Source organism: Hippocampus comes, unplaced genomic scaffold, assembly GCF_001891065.2.
Source record: "Hippocampus comes isolate QL1 unplaced genomic scaffold, H_comes_QL1_v1.1 scaffold260, whole genome shotgun sequence".
In the NCBI taxonomy this organism is placed as follows: Eukaryota; Metazoa; Chordata; class Actinopteri; order Syngnathiformes; family Syngnathidae; genus Hippocampus; species Hippocampus comes.
The window spans coordinates 39,586-63,131 of record NW_017805378.1 but is presented as its reverse complement, the minus strand read 5'-3'; the positions used below and the strand labels follow the sequence as shown (position 1 = coordinate 63,131).

General features: G+C 43.6%; 5 protein-coding genes across 6 annotated transcripts in view; 4 read left to right on the top strand and 1 right to left on the bottom strand.

The window, feature by feature from the left end:
• Positions 1–79: 79 nt before the first annotated feature.
• Positions 80–4,260, top strand: ess2 (ess-2 splicing factor homolog). The gene is made up of 10 exons (XM_019872148.1): positions 80–503; positions 901–1,063; positions 1,137–1,214; positions 1,293–1,465; positions 1,642–1,759; positions 2,052–2,185; positions 2,674–2,776; positions 2,859–2,968; positions 3,044–3,159; positions 3,709–4,260. The coding sequence occupies exons 1-10, from the start codon at positions 357–359 to the stop codon at positions 3,986–3,988; spliced, it is 1,422 nt and encodes a 473-aa protein (XP_019727707.1). The 5' UTR covers positions 80–356; the 3' UTR covers positions 3,989–4,260.
• A 266-nt stretch (positions 4,261–4,526) lies between these two features.
• On the top strand, positions 4,527–14,550 carry dgcr2 (DiGeorge syndrome critical region gene 2). The gene is made up of 10 exons (XM_019872147.1): positions 4,527–4,951; positions 8,017–8,049; positions 9,338–9,460; positions 9,605–9,860; positions 10,434–10,510; positions 10,801–10,977; positions 11,109–11,312; positions 11,436–11,588; positions 11,770–12,006; positions 12,740–14,550. Exons 1-10 carry the CDS (start codon positions 4,870–4,872, stop codon positions 12,982–12,984), a joined length of 1,587 nt encoding a protein of 528 aa, XP_019727706.1. The 5' UTR covers positions 4,527–4,869; the 3' UTR covers positions 12,985–14,550.
• Positions 14,551–15,047: 497 nt separating this feature from the next.
• orai1b (ORAI calcium release-activated calcium modulator 1b) lies at positions 15,048–16,967 on the top strand. Its single transcript, XM_019872230.1, has 2 exons — positions 15,048–15,387; positions 15,772–16,967. Exons 1-2 carry the CDS (start codon positions 15,265–15,267, stop codon positions 16,324–16,326), a joined length of 678 nt encoding a protein of 225 aa, XP_019727789.1. The 5' UTR covers positions 15,048–15,264; the 3' UTR covers positions 16,327–16,967.
• On the bottom strand, positions 16,872–19,002 carry morn3 (MORN repeat containing 3). Its single transcript, XM_019872228.1, has 6 exons — positions 18,921–19,002; positions 18,308–18,474; positions 18,078–18,235; positions 17,779–17,938; positions 17,253–17,425; positions 16,872–17,095 (listed from the first exon to the last, which is right to left on the bottom strand). The coding sequence occupies exons 2-6, from the start codon at positions 18,450–18,452 to the stop codon at positions 17,036–17,038; spliced, it is 696 nt and encodes a 231-aa protein (XP_019727787.1). The 5' UTR covers positions 18,453–18,474; positions 18,921–19,002; the 3' UTR covers positions 16,872–17,035.
• A 202-nt stretch (positions 19,003–19,204) lies between these two features.
• tmem120b (transmembrane protein 120B) overlaps positions 19,205–23,546 on the top strand; it is a 7,141-nt gene continuing 2,799 nt past the window's right edge. Inside the window, exons 1-10 of one of the 2 annotated variants that reach the window (XM_019872227.1) lie at positions 19,205–19,417; positions 20,139–20,257; positions 20,349–20,465; positions 21,164–21,223; positions 21,321–21,416; positions 21,788–21,877; positions 21,964–22,029; positions 22,401–22,462; positions 23,155–23,247; positions 23,365–23,413. In XM_019872227.1, the coding sequence (XP_019727786.1) occupies positions 19,244–19,417; positions 20,139–20,257; positions 20,349–20,465; positions 21,164–21,223; positions 21,321–21,416; positions 21,788–21,877; positions 21,964–22,029; positions 22,401–22,462; positions 23,155–23,247; positions 23,365–23,413 (926 nt within the window). In that variant the 5' untranslated portion in view covers positions 19,205–19,243. Of the gene's footprint in view, positions 19,418–20,138; positions 20,258–20,348; positions 20,466–21,163; positions 21,224–21,320; positions 21,417–21,787; positions 21,878–21,963; positions 22,030–22,400; positions 22,463–23,154; positions 23,248–23,364; positions 23,416–23,546 lie in introns of both variants that reach the window. The other variant, XM_019872226.1, reaches the window with a different exon arrangement.

Genomic DNA, 23,546 nt, shown 5'->3' with positions numbered 1-23,546 from the left:
TAAAATAGCAAGTAATAATGGACGGCCGTGGTAGTTCTATTATTGTCCTGCTCGTGGCAGTCGAATGTCCATATCGCGCATTTCCTCAAGAAGAAGACTACTTTCTGTGACGTCACACTTCAGTATGTTTATCGCCATTGTTGTTTCCGGTCCTCATCTGAGGAATTCGTCACGCAACGCTTGAGGAAATACGCCATTTAACTCCGAAGAGATACAATTATATTACACGGGGACATCTTAACGACTAATTTATTCACTAGTGCTACGACTGGATACGATTGCAAGGTCGCTGTCGCGAGACAGCCGTTAGCCTAACCGCATTTCGCTTTGCGGCTAGGGGGTCCAGTGGTAGCGCCATGGACGGCAGCGCCAGCGTCAGGAGAGCCCTGTGCGGCACTCTGGTGCCTGCCGCCCTCACCACCATCGCCCTTCGGCCGGAGCCCAAAGACGACGACGCAGGCAAGCCGCACAAAAAAGTCTTGAACGAGGAAGATTACATTGAGGTAGGTCGCGTAAACGTCAACGGTGACGTCATGTTGATTATTGCGCATGCGCAGGTCGAGATTTTAACATAACATTGGTTATACATAGACAACAGAGGCTTCAAACGATTTATTAGAGGCGCATTGATTAAGTAATTAGCAACTCATTATTATTTTTTCAATAATTATTTTGATAATTGATTAAACGTTTACAGACCTTGTTACATTTGATTTTTTTCAAATTTAAATATTCTCGGATTTCTGTAGTTGTCCATGAAAGCAAAGTAACATTTCTTGTAGTTGTTGTTGTTGTTGTTTTCAAAATAAGACATTTGTAAACATTATCTTTTACTTTGGAAAAAAATAATGCGTTATTTCTTATTTATTTAATAATAGTGTTTCTTGTGCGTTGTAACAGAGCTTGGAGAAGATCATCCAGAGGGACTTTTTCCCAGACGTGACCAAACTGCAGGCTCAGAAAGACTATCTGGATGCCGAGGAAAATGGAGACCTGGAGCGCATGAGAGAAATCTCAATCCGCTACGGGAAGTCCAAAAACACACCTCAACCCTCTGCACCCTGTGAGTAGAACAATTAGGGTTGTTTCGTAAAACTCTGGTTTCTTGATTACTGAATTACTTTCTGTTGTGTGAGATGTGACGCCGGCGAGCTTTGAGACACCAGTGGGCCGTGCGGGATCGCCAACCATCTCCAACAGAGGCGGAGATGCCGGTAAGTCACTCAGACCTATGGTTGTTATTCTTCCATGAAATTGGCGTTTGACATCTGTGGATGGTTTCTTGTATGCAGAAAGCGTGGCGGGCGACAAGCGGGAGGAGAAGGAGCTGCCATCGCTCGATCGCTTCCTGACCAAAAACACCAGCGAGGACAACGCCTCGTTTGAGCAGATCATGGACCTGGCCGAGGACAAGGAGAAGATGAAGCATGCGTGGCTGTACGAAGCCGAAGCCGAGTTCAAACAGGTAATACAGTGAACCGCTGATCTTCTCACTCTTCTTGCTGTCAGGAATTGGCAATGTTGTATAACATCACTCTGAGAAAAGGAAAAGAAGACTCTCGCTGACACTGTTTTGATATGTTTTTTTAAAATTGTTTTTGTTTTAATTTTTATTTTTTTTTTTTTGTATTTGCTCCCCAGCGTCATGAGCAGAACCTTGCCTTACCACAACCAGAGAAGGCCGCTCTTGAGTGTGTAAAAGCTGGCCTGGAAACGTGGGAATATAAAGCAAAAAACGCCTTGATGTACTATCCAGAAGGTACAATTAAGTTTAAAAAAGGAACGAACCATCCATGACGTGCAATAGAGCCTCTAACGTTCACAATTATGTCCAATTTCAACCATCATTTTGGGTAAACAAAAATAAAATAAAATCATAATTAAAGGAAGGGCTTGGCTGCTAACAAAATGTTTACTTCATGACTTTCACACTTTGACAGCTACAGCAGTGCCTTGAGTTATATTTGGGCGACTGGAACTAATTTGTGGCATTTGATTTCAATCAAAATTTTGTATTCAATGGCCGTTTTCCATCTTGCGTCTTGCATTAGGTGTCAAAGACGACGACGCGCTCTTCAAGAAACCACGCGAGGTGGTTCACAAGAACACGCGCTTCACCGGTGACCCGTTCAGCAAGGCGCTGAACAAGAGCCAGATCCAGCAGGCTGCAGCGCTCAACGCACAGGTGACTACGTATACACATTGCGCTCATCGCCAAAGGGTTTTAAACGAGACCTATTAGGCACTTTTCCCACTATTGGAAACCGCTTCCCCCTGCCTCTTGACAACACAGTCGTATTTTTCACTGTCGCATTTAAGCTTTGCTGAAATTAACTTCTTTTAAAAAAGAAAAAAGGTATTATGTGCTGCAAAGCGCATGCATGTCTAAATAAGTACTAAGGCCTGACCAATTTGGATTTTTTTTTTTTAGGCCATTACTGACTGATTCAGATTTTTGGCAGAGTAAAATTCTGATAACCGATGAATCAGCTGATTGTCTACAGTGAATAGGATAACAAGGCACAGATGATGGATGGATGACTAAAATAACTTTTGGTCCCTTAATGCTTACAATTACCAAGATATGAATTTGGCTCTATATGTGTGTGTGTGCATATATATATATTTATTTAAAATAAGCAATGTTGTCCCCTGTGATTTTGTGTTGTCCAGTTCAAGCAGGGTAAGGTGGGTCCAGACGGCAAAGAGTTGATCCCGCACGATTCTCCCACGGTGAACGGTTATGGCTTCGAAAGGACGCCCTCCCCCGCCCCTGGTGAGAAACACAACAAACACACTTAAAGTTTGTTTGTTTTTTATGCGGGCTCGATCTCCTCATTATGGTTCTCTTGTTTCAGGCGTGGCCGAGTCGCCGCTAATGACATGGGGAGAAATCGAGAGCACCCCGTTCCGCTTGGAGGGATCCGAAACGCCTTACGCCGAGAGGAACCATGGCCCCTCGTTTAAGGTAGCAGAAAATTCAGCGCCGTTTTATAAAAGCAGCGTGATCATTTGGATACTTACCGGTGTGTTGTTGGGACAGATTCCCGAGCCGGGGAGACGGGAGCGACTGGGCTTGAAGATGGCCAACGAAGCGGCCGCCAAAAATCGAGCCAAAAAACAGGAAGCCCTGAGGAAAGTCACAGAAAACCTGGCCAGGTAAACGCCACACATCTGTTTCAATGCATCAGACGTGGAAAGTGACCAAAGAAATTATTTTTTAAGTACAAGTCTTATTATAAGGATTGTTGTTTTTTTTTTTTTTTTTAGCTAAAAAGACATGAAGAGTTTTCTTATTTATTTATTTTTTTCCCCAAGAAGAAAGTAACTTTTTTTTTAATCTTTTTTTTTTTTTTTTTTTAATCAAGAATAAAATCTTGCTAGAATACGGCTGTATTGTTAAAAAAAAGTCAGTGGCCAAAGCCCTTTTGCCATTTAATGACCATGAAGCACAAAATGTTTTATTCTTTACTTTCAATTTAGATATATTTCCTGCATGTTTAAATAGAGTACAATACACTTAAAATGCCATTTTGCTTATTAAAAGACAAGCTACAAAACCCTTGGTGGTTTTTGGGGTGGTGCAATGGATTAATGGCGTTTCCATTCATTTCAAGTGGAAAAGATGATTTGAGATATGCAAGTGATGAACTGCAGTAACGCAAAATCGATCGTATTATATTTAATTATCATTTTTTGGGGCGGCAGCCTGACCCCGAAAGGCCTGAGTCCGGCCCTGACGCCAGCCCTGCAACGTCTGGTCAACCGCACGTCCAGCAAGTACACGGATAAAGCTCTGCGGGCCAGCTACACACCGTCGCCCTCGCACCGCGCCATTGGCTGCAAGTCCCCGTTCGGCGGGCCGGCCACACCTTCGGGCACACCCACGCCCGACAAGGCCAAGACGCCAGGAGCACACGACGAGTCATCCCTCACTGACAATCTGCTGGAGCTGCCCAAGAGGCGGAAAGCCTCGGACTTTTTCTAAAGGACCTTTTGGTGGACTTTATGCTATGTCGGGAATTCATTCGCTTTGCATTTGTGTTTCGCCATTTTACACAGTGGTGACCATTTTGTATTTATTTGTGTTGTTGTTCACACAAAGCAAAGTAGAACCGGGACAACACATATCCAAACACTGTTATCAAAAGCGCATCATCGTGTTACTCAATGTCGCAGTTCAGAAATTTTCTGACATGTGACAATTTCTGTTCCCTTCGGCATTATTTTTATAATTAAAATACAGTGGGACAAAGTTGGTACAGTGTTACCATTATTTTTCAACCTCCCTTCAATCTGGACAAAGCTTGCCTTTGTACTGTTTTTGTGCTCTTTCTGAAACATTGTGAGATGTCACAAGATGGCTAATAGAAAATTTGTGCTAAGGTGCCATCTTGTAACGTTAATAATTTTATATATTGACGGCATTAATTCAAATGTGTGTCAAAACTGATTCTCATCGGCGGGGGCGGGGCAGGATCGGCTGAGTCGAACGTCGGAGTCGAACGTCGGAGTCGAATCTCAGCCCGGGCTGGTCCGCTCGATGTTGCGTGTTTGGGATTGTTGTGATGGGATGAGGCGGCCATCTTGATGAGAGGACGGCCGACTGGATGTGCAACAAAACCAAACGCAAATGTTCGCCGCCCTCCACCTCACTGCAGTTTAAAGGACTATGGTCGTTCAACGTTTACTTTCGTCGCCACCTCCCATTTGACTGCGGAACCACCAAGATGGGCCAGCGTCGAGGCGACCGTTTAACTGGATAAATATCGGACGAGGTCGGACGACGACCGCCGCAACAGCTCCGCTCTTCCCTCCTGTATATGGTTTACATTTCTGGGTAAAGGAATGACTATGAATGGAGGATAAATGTTGCCAAAGGCTGACAGCGGCAGTTTCGTCCTCTTCTCTCTGCTCTTTGTCCTCACGTTGACGGACCCGCCGCGGCCAGGTAAGCGGCTTCGAGTTAAATTCAACCCGGCTGGAAAAGAGGTAGAAACTGGTTCACGGCGGGGAGGCCTATCCGAGCCGCGGGCTCGAGTGATTTTTCTACCCCGCTGCGGGATGTCTATGCGGCGGTGGCGTGGCTGGACCAAACTGCAAACGGCTTTTCTCTGACCGTAACCGCTTGTTTCTCTTATATTTCGAACTTTTATAGCAGTTTTATTGGGACGTTATGATATCTCTCAATATTTTAGTGTAAGTACGAATCGAATGTCGTGAAGCACTTTTAGCCTCTGTTGAGTTAGCTTTAAGCTAACTCTTAATTTGCATGGAAGATTCACGGTACTGCATCAAAACGCCTTCATCTCCTTTGATCTCAACCTCCAGCATGTAAATATTGGCAAGACTGATTTAAAAAAATGTTGGTGTATACTAGGAAATAATTCATGTTAACAGAAAGAGCTGAAATTTTGTCAATATGTTAAGCATAAAGGCAGTTCTGAGATTTTGTCGTCTTCTTTCTAATTCAAAATAATTGAATGGCCTGTGATCGAGTGTCTGTGCGAAGCGGTGTGCGGCTTTGTAGGGACCGAAGCAAAGAGAAGCATTTTGAGTTGAGCTTGCATAGAGAAGGGCTACGATTATTGCCCGAATAGCCATCTCTGCAGTGCGACCCCCCCATCCGCCTGTTGTTTGTTTGGCTACCGGAGATTCCCGCACCATCGCTGGCAACGGACGGCTGGTTTATCCCGGTGGACAGTTCCTCCTGCGTCTCTCCCTTTCAAGTTTAAGCGGCACCAATCTGGGCAACATATCATGTTCTTGATGTTACTTCATCCCCATGCCTCAAAACCCTCAAAAGTATTTGTCATAGGTTGACAAAAATACGCCAGCTGGCTTTCAACACTTTTGGAGTGGCCAAAGATGAACTACCCCGCCGTGTCAACGCCGAAATACTGCATGAAAACAAGGCAACAGAGGAGATTCCAGTGTGCATCGTATCTAAAAGTAGATGCAGAAAACACATTTTTGACAAGGCAGAGCTAATTTTTCTGAAAGGAGTGCAAAACGGACCAGCGTGATGTGATCACACGTAAGAGGCAAAACGGAAAAATAGCGAAAACGAGTCAGTTTTGCACAACACTGCACCACACACGCGTCTTATTGACTAGCAATGATTAGGCTTGAGAAAGCGGTTTCAAAATATGCTTTCAAGACCGAATGAGGGTTCCAAATGTCGGATTTTAGGCTAGCCAGGACTGCCCCCCGTCTGTCACAATCGCAATTCAATCTTCATTCATATCAGTGTTCTACAATGAACTTAAAAATGACAAAAATTGAGTTTGCCCACTCCAAGTCTATATCTATAGTTGGGTCATGTTTTGCGGGTGCTTCGGCGAATGTTTTTTTGTTTGTTCGTCAGAACCGACGACCTTGGCACCAAGTCCACGCTGTTTGTTTTTGTGTATTTTAAGTGACATTTGTCACACTCTGATTTGAATCTGGGTCACGCCCACACTCCAAAAAGTCATGCCACCTTGCACATCCGTGTTTTGCAAACCTTTGTCTTTTTTTGTTCACAAGTTGAGTTGAATGCCAGGTTGTCGGTCACTGTCGTGGAAAAGTTGCTCAAGACGTCTTTGCTGGCCCTAAATCTTAAGTCGTGAAGAGATTTGTGGGGAGCGCTCTTGAGCTCCAAAATGAGCTCAAAAGTGGTTTGGTTAAATCGTGGTTGGGTTAGTTTGTGTGGAAACGATGAGTCAGTGAAGATGAATATACAATGTTCATCGTTCACAGTTTGCACCTCTCTGAGATAGACGTTTTTTATTAGCTCTTTTCTTTTATTTTTTTAATAGGTTTTTGCAGTATACAGGCAGTGTGGCAGTCTGTGATACTGTCGGTTCATTCTTAAAATGAGGTACCATTGTATAGAAGTCCCTGCATTGTATTGTGAGTGGCGAGTTCCCTATTCACAAAATAACATTCTCTGATTTTTTTAGTCTTTTTTTTTTTCTTCCCAACATAGTTATAAGGCCACTGCGGTCCAAAATGTTCTTCATTACGGTGACCAGCTTTTTGCCAAGGTAATCGACGCCTGCTCGCTAATGCACCCTCAATCCACTTAGCGCTAACCAAGCCGCAGTGACGCATGGGTGCTCTTTAGCGGACCCTCCAAAAGTGTCTTTTGGCACCGCCGAGGTGTTGGCGGGCATTAAGTGTTAAGCTCGCCGTTGAAGAAGCTCCGGTTGAGCACAGGAAGCTGAGAATGAAACTCGACCCGCCTGGCGAGAGAGAAACGCACTTTTGAATGGTGTTTTGATGACCTGATTTCTTGTGCTGGCAAGTTGGCCGCAGTGGAAGTGAGCCAATTGAAAGGCACCTGGCGAAAGATCTGCTGTGGGATCTTGCTTGAGGAATGAAATGATACTGTGTTTTTGGTTACCAGTACGTGGGCACAGTTCGGCACAAAGGAAACTGTTCTCCTCCGAAGCAGCTACGCAAGACACAAGTCGAATCCACAATTCGTCACAACTCCCCAGTTGTGGTTTACAATCAAACGAAACTATCGCCTAAAACAACGAGAATTCAACATTGACCCATTAAGCAACAGAATCCAGACATTTTTATCCCATCTCATGGGGCGGCCATTTTGCCACTTACTGTCCACTGAAAATGATGTCACAGTCGTCAGGGTTCGGGTGACGACCAATCACAGCTCATCTGTTTTCTGCGTTGGGCCATGTGGCGTTCTATCGCTGAAACGACCAAGCAACTGCATTCTTGACAAGATGAAGCAACTGCATTTTGTATATTAATGATTATATTTTAATATTGGCCCTTATGTGGAAACGAGCTGCTAAAATGGCCCCTGGCTTAGCCCAATATGCGCTTCCAATGGAGTCGTTTTGCTCGATTTTGTTTGGCGCCGTCAGGGAAGTTTTACTTTTCTTACTTTCATTTAATTATTGTGGCTGAAGATCGTGAGTGTAGACTAATAACCCGATCAACGCACAGTAAGTCAGTGTTAGGTAGTTGCTTGTTAGTTGACTCAACTGTTTCTGTTTGTTTCAGGTGCCCGGCTAGCACTGGCAAGATTATTGTCAGGTAAGCAAGCAAGCAAAAAAAAAAAAAAAAACATCATTTAGCGTAGTTAGCGCGTAGTCGCCTTTAGTCAGTAAAACTGGCGTTTCGCACTGTCTGACAGGTTTTTCAATCACGCGTCTAAATTTAGGGTGCCGATTTTTCCGCTTTATCACAAGATTTTGCCGTGTTCCTTTGTCTCCATGGACTAATGTGATGGGAACTTGCGGCGGCGACCGATACATCGTAACCGATGACCCAGCGGGATAAATTGCTTGACTAATCGATCCTACTTCTGTCAACATATCCCAAGGATGAGCAATTTTGTCTGCAGCGGTGGTTGCTTTCAAGTGCCTCAAACTACATTTGAGTTGAGTCGGCTGTGCAAGCTCTGCTCACATTTTGATGCTTCCCACTTGGGTGCTTCTTGTTCAAATTATTCAACAAGTTTGTTGTCTCGCTTTGTTTATGACCACATGCCTTGTACAACGGCTTCCTCCCCCACACCGCTGCGGCGATAACACCACAAAAGCGTTGGAGAGGCACTTCTCTTGTCAAAATATGGTTGTTGTTGCTTTTACTTTCTGTTTACTGCTTACTTGTCGAGATTTATTTTTTCAGGTCGCTCTTTGGAAATGTATCCCCCAAAGCCATTGTCACATGATCAAATTCAATTTCATAGGCTTCTCTATCACGAGGAGGCTGACAAAAAAAAAAGTCTGAAGAAACTTTTCCCCAAAAAAAGACACAGGAAGTCTGCCATTTTTTGCAGTGCTGATTTTGGGCTTATTGTTGCCGTCATGGTCACACCCTTTGAAAATTGGCTCAATAGCGGCTCTTAAAATTCCTTGACAAATCAGCTCCGGAAGCCAATACAGTATCACGTTCCAACATGAAATTTGCTCGGCGTGTAGATCATGAGTAGACCACAAAAAAAAAAAAAAAACGTGAAGTCTGCCATTTTGCTTTCAAGAATCCATTTTGCCGTGTCCAGGGGTGCTAAAATGACAAACCGCTCAGAGATGAATTACATAAAATTGTGAATTGCTCATATTTTGATCATTTGCTCTGGGCGGAGGAGCATGGCAGCAAAGTTTGATGACTCGCCATAGAACTCGAGAGCCCCATGATTGCTTCAGGCTTGATTTTTTTTTTTTTTTTTTTTTTTATGAATTTATTTTTTCCATTCTGCCTTTTCACTTTTATTTCGACATGGCATTTACCATCGAATTTTCCGCACCACTGGTCTTCAAGTGGAGTATTTCCTTCAGTTGTGCTCACGTGATTTTTTTTTTGTGTGTGTGTGTTTCAGAGCAGCGCTGCAGCCCCGGGCAGTTTGCCTGCCGCAGTGGGAAGATGCAATGTATCCCCATATCCTGGCAGTGTGACGGCTGGACGGCCTGTGAGGACCAGAGCGATGAAATGGACTGTCCCCGTGAGTACTTTCTCGCATTCGCTGTTTCACAAGTGAGGTTTGGTGTTTCACTGTTTGGTGTACTCCGTTTTCCTCCTACATTCCAAAACCATGCACAGCAGGCTGATTGAACACAAAACATTTTTTTATTTGTTTGCTTTGCAGCCATAAAGGAAGAACGGTTTCGTTTCGGCCGGGGTTACGACCACGTGGAGGATGTCATTGGCGTGGCTCAGCCTGTGCGCTTCAATAGTGAGTGTCCCTTTTGTTTCCACAACGAGAACTACGGGCAGGCGGCCGACACGTGCCAGAAGGTGGACGGTTCCCTGGCCACCTTCGTCACCGACGAGGAGCTGCAGTTCATCCTCAAGATCGAGGTGGACTTCGACGACGAAGTGTGCAAGCTCAGAGACCAGTGCAAGTGAGTGGCGGACAAGAAAAAAATGTTGTCATTGTAATTAGGCCTGTCGCCATAATTGCTACAATCACTTATCGTCCTGTGGATAAAATGGACACGATATTTCTTGTCCGGACTCGATAAATGGTCATTTACATGCGTCTTTGGTTACACGCATCATCAACATTTTTTCGTGCTGCTTCTTCCATCTCCCGAGTGTGTCGTTCGCCGCTGTAAAAGTCGGCACTCGCACACCAACACGCTTTTTTTTTTGCGAGGGGGGTTGTTCGACTGTTTCGGTTCAGTTCACGTTGATCCATAGGCACTCGTAACTCTTTTTTTTCTCTCAATTATTAATGAGGCAGAGTTGTGTACAGAAGCGCTAATGCTAGCCAGGGCAACCATGCTTTCCTTTTCCTCTGTACCATGTCACTGCTTGTTTGTCAACTATCGCTTCTGCGAGCATTGGCTGCCTCTGCCAGGTATTAAAAGAGACCGGCGACTGGCACCATATACCCATTTTGATACCCCCGTCATGTCAAAAGTCCAACCAAATGTCGGTTGCCAAAGCGTAAGTTGCATGTGTTTGTCCTGCAGGTTCTGGGTGGGCTACCAGTATGTGATCACCAACCAGAACCACTCTGTGGAGGGCCACTGGGAGGTGGTTTATAACGGTAATGGGAACACCCGCTTGTTCAACTTTTGACTTTGAAATCAGACACATGGACCAGGCCCCCCAAAAAAGCTGACATAAATTATTCACTCTCATTTTCTAAAATGGTATTATGGAGAATTATTGACATTACAATTAGTGAGCTACTTGCGTCATTAAGTTTCCAACAAATATTTTGATTCTAATGAAAATACTTTCTGTCCAGAACTATTGAACAAAAGGTCCTCTCTTTTGCCCAGTTTCTAACAAAAGCCAGTGTATTTGTTATTGATTGATTGATTTATTTTCCAGGCCCCGTGCAGGTGTTCCTACCGCCCGACGGCCTCCCCAACCTGGGTGAGGCCAATCAGGACAATGTTTTCTGCGCCCAGCTGCAGCGTTTCCAGCTGAAGAGCATGAACGAGCGCGGCCTGCACAGCTGGCATGCCGAGAACTGCTACAAGGAGTTTCCCTTCCTCTGCAAACGCAGTACGTAACTTGGCAAAAACAAAAAAAAAATAACACCATGAGCAGAGCGCTCAGAGTGCTTCATAATGCGAAACACGCTTCGAAGCCTGGACACGCCTCTTAACATCACGACTTTTTTTGTTTTGCCACAGAGCAAACGTGCGTGGACATCAAGGATAACGTGGTGGGCGAGGGCTACTACTTCACACCCAAAGGCGACGACCCGTGCCTGAGCTGCACGTGTCACGACGGCGAGCCCGAGATGTGCGTGGCCGCGCTCTGCGAGAGGCCGCAGGGGTGCCAGCACTTCCGCAAGGACCCCAAGGAGTGCTGCAAGTTCACCTGTCTCGATCCAGGTAACGCAGCACAAGTTGGGCAAAACATTGTTACATTATAATTATGTTTGATTTTGCTTTTAAATAACTTAATCAGGCTTGCAAGGATTTTCTTTGTGTTGTAATGCTCCCTGTTGGTCTCAGATGGAAACAGCCTGTTTGACTCTATGGCCAGCGGCATGCGTCTGATCGTCAGCTGCATCTCGTCCTTCCTTATCCTGTCCCTGCTGCTCTTCATGGTGCATCGCCTTCGACAGCGACGACGTGAGCGCATCGAAACGCTCATCGGAGGAAACTGTGAGCACTAAAACATGCATGTGTAGTACCTGCATTCATAGAAATTAATATAACATAAAGAAATTTGCGTTGTCGTTACTGACATAACGTGAAATGCCATAGACCTGCTGAAATTAGCATTGATCATGTTACACTCATCATAAACTTTTGCTTGAATGTAATATGTGTGTGTATTTGACAGTGCATCACTTCAACCTGGGCAGACGCGTCCCGGGCTTCGACTACGGCCCAGACGCATTCGGGACGGGGCTCACGCCGCTGCATCTGTCCGATGACGGCGAAGGAGGCGCCTTCCACTTCCAGGAGCCCCCGCCGCCCTACGCCGCTTACAAGTACCCTGACATCCAGCACCCCGACGACCCCCCGCCTCCCTACGAGGCCTCCATCAACCCCGACAGCCTCCTCTACGTGGACCTCAGTAAGACCACACAAAAAAGCAACAGTCAACATACTCAAACTTGTTGTTGACTTGGCTTCATGCATTTTTGCATGGAGTCTTACATAAGTAGTCTCGGGCGAAACGTGACACACCAACTTCAAATTATTTCAAAAGTCTCAAGAATCCAGTCTCAAAATTGACCAGGAAGTTGGCCATTTTCTGGTCGTTTTAGCCAGGAATTAGCCCCCAACACGCGTCATTTTTGAAAATGTCTCAAGGACTCGTGACTGAAATGAAACAAAAAGTCCACTGTTTGATTTGAAGTTGCTACTTTAGGTTGAATTTGGTTATTGACTCAAATCTGTTCAATAACACTCAGCACCATTTTTACCATTTGGCCATTCTTGCAAAATTATCCCGTGACACCAGCTTCACAAATCAACACAAAACTTGTTTAGACATGTGTACCATAACAGGATGTACGAAAAAGTGATAGACATGCCTATAATCAAAAAGCAGGATAGTTGGCTATTTTGGGCAAATCCAGTCTGAGGTGTTTTCTGATCTTAATGGGGTTCCACTGGTTGAGATTAGGGGGTTTTGTGTTGTTGACATTGCAAAAGACATTTTCATCAGGATACGGATGTATTCAAAACAAGGGTGTTTGAAGAATTTCTGCCATTTTTGCAAGTTAAAACAGGTCGACAATTAAATGAAGAGGCTTAAGATGGTGCCATGGGGACCGCCCTTAACATGTGCCTGCCCCCCATAGGACACAGCGGCATTCCAGTGTTGCCGGGCCACCACGTGACCACTGCGGTGGACGGGCTACAGCAGGCCCTCGACGCCCCTGCCGCCTCAAGCCCTGCGACGGTCTCCCAGGCCCGGGAGGACTCGGTAGACAGCAGCACGCTCCTGGTGGGACCCGACACCCCCACCACGGACGGCCCGGCCGCCCTGGGCACCGCCACGCCGTCCGACTGTGCCTCGCCGTCCTGCCTCAGCACGGCCGTCTAAGACAGACAGACAGACAGGACTGTTTGTGTATAAAGAACACTAATTTAAGGCTGCATTTTTACTGATCTCATTGGTCCACACACCCCCAAGTCCCGCCTCCAGGATGTAAATAAGCCACTTGGGTAGGTGAACATCTCACCCGAGCTTACGCCATCGTGCTCCTGCTTCGACTCCATTCTATCTTACACTGTATGGATTTTGCAACACGGTACGTATAATTTACGCGTCCTTTTCTATGGTTTTCGACAAATGAATGGTTGATGTAGATGGAACCTGAACGCATCGTGAAAATGAAAATATTGAATTCTACCCAACTCATCATTCAGACAAAATTTCCCCCACCTTCTTCCTGATGGACACTTTTGGGTCAACAATCATCTCCCTGTTGGTCCCCATGTAAAATCATCACCTCATTCTGGAAAAATGTGAACTTTTTTTTCCACATTAAAAAAAAAAAGATAGATGATGAATTACCATATAATGACATTTTCAAATATGTTTTTATTGTGGGTATGAACTATCATTTTGTTAACCATACACAATATTTCCCCCCCACAAAAAGGACAAGTTTATTCCCCATATTTTTTTGTGTTGAAATTACAACTGCATTACAAATATTTACACATCAAATTGTATTTTTCCACCCATTATATGAATTTTTGTGGTAAAATGACTTTTTTTCGGGCAATTATCCAACTTTTGTGCAAACGACGTTTAATTCCCCCAAATCAGATTTTTTTTTAACCACCCAACTTCCTCTCGCTTGCTCGATCTTCATCTTTTTTTTTGGGTGTGGAGGTCGGGGGGGTCGACAATCATCTGCCCATCATCCATTTCTGGTGATGTGCTTGTTTTCCACACCATTTAGTTTTGGGCCGTGACAATCCCTTAGTGGAGTGCATGTGTTTTCTTTTTTTGTCGACCTGCAGTGCATGTTCTTTTTATTTATGTTCTTTGAAGTCTAATTTTTTGTACCGAGCCCCAGACATGAATTGGGGGACACACAAAATTACTACATTTAAATTTGTAACCATGAAAAAGTATCATGGACCCAAAACACGACTTTCTTGACTACCGTGAACAACTGGCACATCTGGGTAAACAAATGGATCGTGCCCGGACTATGAACTGCACATCCTCTTCTTTGTAATGAGGGTGCTCTCATTTTGCTTACCTAAATGTCCAGGAATGATCATTACAGTACTTTTGTATTTTGTGTGCACTTTATAGATAATTTGTGGCCACAAATTAGTGTTTAGTGAATAAATTATAAAGTCTTTCTTTTCCAACCCCGCGCTCCCACAATGTTACATGTGTTGCTACTTCTGCAGGCATGCTGGGATAGTTTTTCCTGTTTTCCAACACCACCCTGGATGCGAGCAGCGTAGTTTTCCCCCCTTCTTTGATTTGATTGAGTTTTTATTTTTCTTCCTTTTTAATGTATTTTGTTTTGATTCTTTGGTAGCCTTGAAATGAAGCAATGCTCTTGTTTGTATAGCAGGCGTTTTTTCTCAACTAGATGTACTGTACGTCTAATCAAATGCCAAATAAATGAGACACCGTGCAGGATGACTCAGGCTCCCTTTAATATGAAATGTACACAAAAGAAATTCTCACACTTTCTCTCTCTCTCTCTCTCTCTCTCTCTCTCTCTCTCTCTCTCTCTCTCTCTCTCTCTCTCTCTCTCTCTCTCTCTCTCTCTCTCTCTCTCTCTCTCTCTCTCTCTCTACATATATATATATATATATGCCGCGAACCTTGTGGGGATAAGCGGATCGGAAAATGGATGATAATACAGTACTGTACTGTATATATGCTGGCGGCAGGAGATAATTCCGGGATAGTGCGAGCGGTCTATCTATTGGCTGAGTGAGGAGATACTTCCGGGATAGTGTAAGCGTGCCTTCTATTGGCTGAGTGAGGATGCGAGAGTCAGGTGACACTGATTGCCTCCGACAGAAAACGACAAGAAATCTGTTTTTCACCGTTTCATTAACTTTTTCACCATTATGTTTCGCAATAACGTTGTGAATTGCACCCCTGCCCCCCACCCAAAATTTTTTTTTACAAATAACAGTTCTATCGTAGATGTCGCCTTCGATGTTCGCAAAGACTTGTGGGTAAAGTACAGCCATAGAGCGGCACGAGAGAGCTGACAGAAAACAACGTTCCTGTAATGAGCAATTAGCCAATGTTTATTTCTGTCCCAGCTAGATGGAGTTTGCTCCTCGTTAACTGCTGTTCGGAAGAGTAACGAGCCGGTTGTGTGCTGTGTTCTCAATGCGCAATATGAGCATCAGCGAGCATTCCCTGCAAGCTTTGTCCTGGAGGAAGCTCTACCTGAGCCGGGCTAAACTCAAAGCTTCCAGCCGAACCTCCGCTCTGCTCTCCGGATTCGCTATGGTGATGTCTTAAATGCCTTACAGATCACACAATAGTGTTCATTTACCGATTCAATTCTGAAACAAAATGTTGTCATTGTCATGCTTAGTCACAAAATGCATCAAATCTATTTACAAGTTCATAGTTAATGTTTCTTTTATCCTTGCAGTAATCTTATAAAATCCCCTGTCTCTGGAAAATGTCAGGGAAAATAGACCAATGTAGATGGTAAATTTAAGACTGAAACTTTTCAGCTACTATAGACCAGTTATAGACCAGGGATGGGCAACACGCCCACTTTGAGTCCCACCACCATTTTTTTTAACAACCCTAAAAAAAGAGATGTGATTTGCATCACATTCTGAAGTTTCCCCAGGCTCACTTGGGTTCTGTCTATATGTTCAGGTGGCCATGGTGGAAGTACAGCTGGACAACAACTACCCCTATCCTCCCACCCTGCTGATCGCCTTCAGCGCGTGCACCACCGTACTGGTGGCCGTGCACCTTTTCGCTCTGATGGTCAGCACATGCATCCTGCCCAACATCGAGGCGGTCAGCAACGTGCACAACATCAATTCGGTGAGCGAGTCGCCACACGAGCGCATGCACCGCCACATCGAGTTGGCCTGGGCCTTCTCCACTGTCATCGGGACACTCCTCTTTCTGGCTGAGGTGGTGCTCCTCTGCTGGGTCAAGTTTTTGCCCGTCAAACCCAGCAAAGCCGGCAACAACACGGTGTCTGCGGGCGTGGCCGCCGCCATCACCTCCACGTCCATCATGGTCCCCTTCGGATTGGTGTTTATCGTGTTTGCCGTCCATTTCTACCGCTCGCTGGTCAGCCACAAGACAGACCGACAGTTCCAGGAGCTGGAGGAGCTCTCCAACCTCACCAGGCTGCAGAACCAGCTGGACAATAGAGGCGAGTCCATTTTGCATTCGCCAAGCTCACATTTCCCTTAAGATGTATGTGAGAAAGCAGTCAGGAGGTCATGGATTAAAAAAAAAAAAAAAAAAAAACAGCACCTGCTGTGCTTTACTGTGCCTATTGTGTGTATGGTTTACCATTTAAATATACTCAAATTTGGCTCGATGATCAGTATGTGTGTACCCAACTTGTGACATTTTCGTTCCTCTCCAAAAAACGTCATTACCTCCCGAGTGAATTGTGATGTTTATTTTGCTATTATTTGAACGATGTAAAGACGGCATATCGCATGAAACTTGAAATCACAAAAGTCTTAACTGTCAATGTGATTTTTTTTTTTTTCACTTGAGCCCTCTTGTGTCTTGCCTGCTGTTTTATCAATTATCATTTGTGGTAATTACTTTGATTTAAAATGTCATCATTTTGATCACTTGACTGAATTTAACGCAAAAAAAAAAAAAAAGGTACCTTTACCTCTTGGGAGTGAGCCCCACTTTGTACACTGGACTCCTGCATGCAGTGAGATTTAATTAATTTATTTTTTTAATACCCAAGATGAAAGAAAGTGGCATGTGTCTTGAATGAGAAACTGTAATACTGTGAGTGTGACCAATGTACTGTAAATGTCTTACAGTTGATTTTGAGCACCAAGAAATAATAAAGCACCCGTGGTACGTGCCTGATGGCTTCGGTGGCTTTTATAATTATCACTAGATGAGAAGACATACAAATGAGTAGAATTCATCAATCAAGGTGAACCAACTGGGCTTCTTGTAGAACCATCTGCACATCCACTAGCATTACCTATGAGGAAAAAAATGGTGTACATTCAGATTACAAGGGTTAAACGTTACTTTGTAAGATTACACCAATTGTATCTAAGTGTACTGTGAAATTTCCCCCTGGATCAAGAAGTAGTGCATACTACAAGTCAGTTGTGACATTTTTGTCCCCAACGTACCTGTGGAATTGGACAGTGTTCGTGGTCTCCCCCACAGTCCTCCAGGGTTCCGCATTTGGGTTCCCCTCGCACCCAGAGGCCCTCGTACAGCTGCCCTTTGTCACAGTAGTAAAACTTTCCATTCCCGCATTTCTTGCCGTCTCTCCAGGAACCTTCGTACCAGTTCCCGTTTGCTTGAGACAGACGGACGGGAGTCAAAATTGGAAAGATGTGATCTTCACCTTAGGATGTGCTGTGGAACCTCCAAAGTGAAACACAATCCGCCAGACCAGCCAGGAAGACTGATACTCCCCCCTTGTGGTGATTTATAGCTATAGCAGGTATCAATGTGTGTGTGTGTGTGTGTGTGTACTGAAGCTCATCAGTATATTATGAATGTGCCAATGTCGCATTTTGTTCCATTTCTTGTTCTACGGTTATCCCCACACTTTTCCTCTTCCCTATATGGTGCCACTTTTGGGATGTTCCACTTTCGATGTCCCTTGCATTTTTTCATGGAAGAAAAATGAAGCAATAGCAGTGTTACCATAGCGACAGAGACCGAGCCCATGCTCGTTATCCTTCATCCACTCTCCCTCGTAGACATCTCCGTTTTCAAAGAGCATTCGTCCAAAACCACTACGCTGGTCCTCGCTCCACTGGCCCTCATACGCTGAACAACTGTTGTAAAAGTATATCCCGTGACCCTAAGAAAAGAAGAGCGCTGTATTTTAGGACTTCCTCACAAAACAATGAATGGACTGAAAGTAAGAAAAAAAAAACTCTGCCCTTATGTCACAGACGGCCTAATAATGTTGTTGTATCATAACAGTACGCATTACGTACATGCTTTTTCCCATTTTTCCATTCACCACAGTACTTCTTTGCATACGTCTTCGTGTGAGGGAGAAGTACACTATATGTGCCGTATCCGTCACGTTTTCCCATCTTCCACTCGCCGTTGTAAATGGCCCCGGACTTCTTCCACACCTGAATTCCTCTCCCTTGAATATTAGCAATTAATGTCCATCAGTGTTGTTAATTTTTTTTTTCTTCCTGTCACGTGTTACACCCACCGTGCTTGTTGTTGTTGAGCCACTCGCCGGTGTATTCGTCTCCGTTGGCAGAGAAAACAGAAGCATGTTTTCCGCATTTGTTTGATTTGTTTTGCAGCACGGCTGAACGTGTCGGAGTCCTTCGAGCTGCTTTCAGGAATGGCATCCTCGCACCAAAACAGAATTTGCTGCAGAAATAACATCATTGATCTGATAATAACGGTCCGATTTGTTCGGAAATCGGCAATTTTGGTCTATATTCTCTACTCATCTCAACTAGCTGGAACTTGTAATCTAATTTCGTTACTTTTGGAATAAAGAAGAATATAAGTTTTTTTTAAATCAAGTATCCAATAAAGTTTTATATTTTAACTTTTGCAAGGTGACTGGCAACTAGCAGGGCAAATATAGAAAAGCATCCACACCGAGGAAAAATATTCAGTCCTCAATGAACCGAACAAGCATGTTTTTTTTTCGGAGAAAACAACACTAAAGTACGGGAAATACACGCAAACTCAACAAATTCGAACGCAGAACTTCATTAATGTCAGGCATATGTGTAAATCATTATTTCACCGCACCACCTACAGCTGCTCTCTGTCTCCGAATAAGTCAAATCAACAACAAATTGTACCTTCATAAACCCTTTTCTCCCCGCTGAAAAATCTCTGCAAGCTTGTTTGGAACCGAGAGGAGATTAATTGTATCTTAGCAACAGAATCGCGTGAATAATTGGTTCTAATTTTATGTTTTTTTTTTTAAATACATAGATTCATATCTATTTTTTTAAAGTCGGTGTGTGTATTTTAGTCACGATTTTGTTTTCAGGTGAGTTTATTTATATGACACGAGTTTCTTGTGACACCATGATGTGCGCATGCGCAAAACGTCTTGCATTGCAATATGTGCATGCGCAGTACTGTCCAATGAAAGCGCGCCCGAGTGGACAGTCATCCTATGTGGAGTTTCTCTCTCTCTTTCTCTCTTTCTTTCGCTCTCTCTCACTCCCCCCCTCTCCCCCCTTTTCTTTCTCACTGCTGCTCATCCTCTTTACTGGACACTAGCACCATGTCCATAGCCAAGTTCCAGGCGGAGTGGAAGGAAATCGACGAGGAGTATCAACAATTGCAGGTCACTCTTTTTTCCTCAATATAGATATTATCGTTATTCGGTGGGTTAGACGCCGCTGAATCGTGCGGTGGGTGACACTGACAGCTACGACTGCACTTGAGCTGGAGGTGCTCACTTATTCTGAGCCGGTGCTCGCCATTCATTCTCATTAAAAGCCACTTTTGAGCAAGTTCTCACGGGGAAATTAGCTGAAATCGTCGCCGGGTGTTTGTCTACTTCATGGCTGACGATTGCAGCTGCGAAATTAATTGCCGGTGTAATGTTTTTATTTGAGCTCCTATGCTAATAGAACCACATGATACAACATAATTACGCTTTAATTTTCTTAATGGTAGCAGTCGTAGTTATTTTGTACGTTGTTTAAGTTTATGACATATGGTAGCCTACCTGTTTCTTTCACGAACGTAAATTCTTCCACGGTCTTTGAATGCATCATTAGCACGCGCAAGCTAGCTCGTGTTAGCTTGCTAATTGGCAGCAAGTGTACTTTGGATGCTAACTGTTAAAGTCTCAATTAACATAATGAGAATGCAAGTGATATTGACATGGTGGTATTTCATTTCATGGAAAGCAGTATGCAATTCGTCATCCGGTTTTTTAAATGGCTTTATCTAACAAGTGGTTAGGGTCTGCATCACAGCTGAGTGGTCGTGGGCTTGAACTCCACATTCCTTCCCACCACGTTCTAAAATAATGCAATGTGCGTTGTGTACAATTACAGGAAACTCACAAACTGTACAGGCAAAAACTGGAGGAGCTGACCAATCTTCAGCTCACATGCAGCAGTGCCATCGGAAAACAAAGGAAATGTCTGAAAGACCTCCAATGCAGTTTAACCAAGTAAGAAAATTTGTTGACCAGGTGAATGAAAGCCCATCAAACCACTCATGTATATTTTGTGTGTGTGTGTGTGTTTCTGTTTTTCTTGCAGATGCGTGCAAGGCTGCGATGAAAAACAGAAGCAAGTGGTCGCGGACATCCAAACCCAAATCAAAGAGAAAGAGAACGTATTCTTTGACATGGAAGCATATTTACCAAAGAAAAACGGGTCAGTGCCTTCGGGACCTTTGCCAAGGCTTACACATTTGTCCACATTCATCATTCATTCAAGGGAACAAAATGTAATGCCAACCTCGTCTATGAATTGAACACGCTAAATTGTCACCTGGCACCAGTTCAGGGTGACGACAGCTGCGATAGGCTCCAACACGCCCGCGACACTCGTCAGGATAAGTGGCTAGGATAATAGATTGATGGATCTTTGAATTTAAGTAAAAATAGAATTCTATTTAAAAAAGGTTCCCATTCAGTGGTGCCTTGATCAACCAAAAAAATATTTTGTGTTTTTAGGAAGAAAATTAGTACTCTATAATATTGTACTTCATAAAAACAGAGAGCAATCACATACCGGTAATTAGACATCACCAGGGCACTGTATTTTATAGTAATGCAGACACAAATGAAGAATAACAGTCTCACAACTACTGTAAGAGACTCGGCGAGATACAGCAATATCTATGGAAGAGAAAAAAAGCATGTCTGTGACTATTGTCGGTTTCGTGGTGTGTGTTGCCATGAGTTGCTGCACCGTTTGTGTTCAGATATCCATCGGTTAGTCTTATAACACCACCTCATGTATGCTATACATTAAACCGTCTATGACGTTTCACACATAATGATGAAAACCTCCTTAGCGGCGGTAACCATCAAGTCACTCAAGCGGTCTTTTTTTTTTTTGTCTGTCAGATTGTATCTGAACTTGGTCCTGGGCAACGTGAACGTGACGCTCCTCAGCAACCAGGCCAAGTACGAACCTCACTTCTCCCACTCGCTCGCTCACCTCCCCACTGCTGGATGTTGCAGCTTGGCGTAAATCATCTTCTGTCCTTGATATTTCATGTAGGTTCGCCTACAAGGACGAGTACGAAAAGTTCAAGCTATACATGACCATTATCCTCTTGTTGGGGGCCATCACGTGCCTCTTTTTCCTCAACTATCGGTGAGTACAAGGGATGACATGCTTTCGATGTTTAGCATCAGTGTTGAGTATCGATAATGATGTGAAGGTCCTGTTATACACAACAATTTATTTTTTATCTTCAAAGTGTTTAATCAGCTAATATTAGCTTTTTTGTCATCAGCAAAAATTGGCCAATTTTATTGCATATATATATATTTTTTTAACCACATAAAACATAAAACAAAAATAATGACATTCAACCCCCCCCCCCCCCCCACACACACACACAGCCGAATTTTGTTGATTTATCTCTCCATCGGACAACGTATTTAAGAAGTTCTGCCTGTAATCCATTTCTATGTTCTTCCATGTTCCAAAAATAACATGTTTTTGACAAATGATTATGACAGCGTCACAGATGAAATTTTCAACTTTTTGCTGGTGTGGTACTATTGCACATTGACGATAAGGGAAAGCATCCTCATGACCAACGGGTCCAGGTTAGTTCAATGCCATGCGACTCGATTGTTCTTGCAGCGTGAGAAACGTCTAACTAATTTTATTTTTTTGGGGGGGGGTGCGTCAGGATTAAAGGCTGGTGGGTGTCTCACCATTATGTGTCCACCTTTCTGTCTGGTGTCATGCTCACCTGGTGAGTTTTTTTTTTTTTTTTTATGAATACTGCGCAACCTCTATCAGTCGTACAATTTGTTTCCATGCAAGGCATCAGTGTGTACCACTACACTACCCGAAGAACGTCAACAATAATAAAACGGATACTGGGTGAAATGCTCTTCAAGAATCGTACTGAGAGTAGATTGTAGGGTTCAGAATTTTTTTGAGGGGGACTGGCAATTTCCATAATTTCATATGGGGGGGGGGGGTTGTGAAATCCAAAGAAATCTGAGGTCCAAGAACTGATTATGTTCAACCTTAGAGAGTTTCTTGCAAAGTATTAGGAAAGGTGTCTTTTGCATACGACGTGTGTTGACTTGACTTTGTCGTGATCACATTTCGTCACAGGCCAGAGGGGCCCATGTATCAGAGGTTCCGAAATCAGTTCCTGGCTTTCTCCATCTATCAGAGTAAGTGTTGTGTTTTTTTTTTTTTTTCGGTTTTTTTTTTGACTGCGTTAATGATTCAACACCACATTTTAGGGCATTCTGTACAGTGTCCTCTCTGGTTGGCTGCTGTTGTTGTTATTGTGTGGAGAAAAAAAAAAAACATACAGTGCGACCTTTCCTTTTTTTTTTCTTTTTTTTTTTTAGCTCTGTGTTTTAGTAAAAACGGTATGCAAGTAATCATTCAATTAAAATGTTTTGCACATAAAAGCAAAATCAAAATGGCCTTGGACCTGAATAAAAGTTTGAAAATATTCTTACATGTTAAATACCGATAATACCCTCAGTAAAAATGATTCGCATTAACCTGAAACCAGAAATGAAATTCAGTTTACTCAATTCACACAAAAAAAAGGCAGATGCCTCGTTTTCCATTTGAACTTTTCGATTACTCTCTATAAAATAATTTTTATTTCTTTACACTCTCTTTTAGTATGTTTATAGACTTTACGTTTGGTTTTTTTCTTTATAAAAAGCCTGGAACCAGTGGTGATGTTTTTTTTGTTGTTTTTTTTTGGGGGGGGGGTGCTACAATTGTAGGATTTTAATTCATGTCCAAGATGCACGTTGAGCCAAAGTCAATATAGCAGCACTGAACTGGTCTTTAGCCGGCCGCATGCCATACTTCATTTACCCAATGTTGTACAACGCTGCAGGTTTTGTGCAGTTCCTCCAATACTACTATCAGAGTGGCTGCTTGTACAGGCTGCGAGCTTTGGGGGAGAGGAATCAGCTGGACCTCACAGTGGGTGAGTGGGATAAAAAAAAAATAATAATAATAAAGAAAGAAATAGAGCAAAGGTTGAAGATTTAGGCAACTGGTGACATTACAATACAAGCACTCATGATCGTTTGTGTCTCTGCAGAGGGATTTCAGTCGTGGATGTGGAGAGGCCTCACTTTTCTTTTGCCCTTTCCAGAAATGAAATTCAGTTTACTCAATTCACACAAAAGGCAGATGCCTCGTTTTCCATTTGAACTTGGTGGTGATGTTTTTTTGTTGTTGTTTTTTTTTTTTTTTTGGGGGGGGGGGGGGCTTACATTTGAA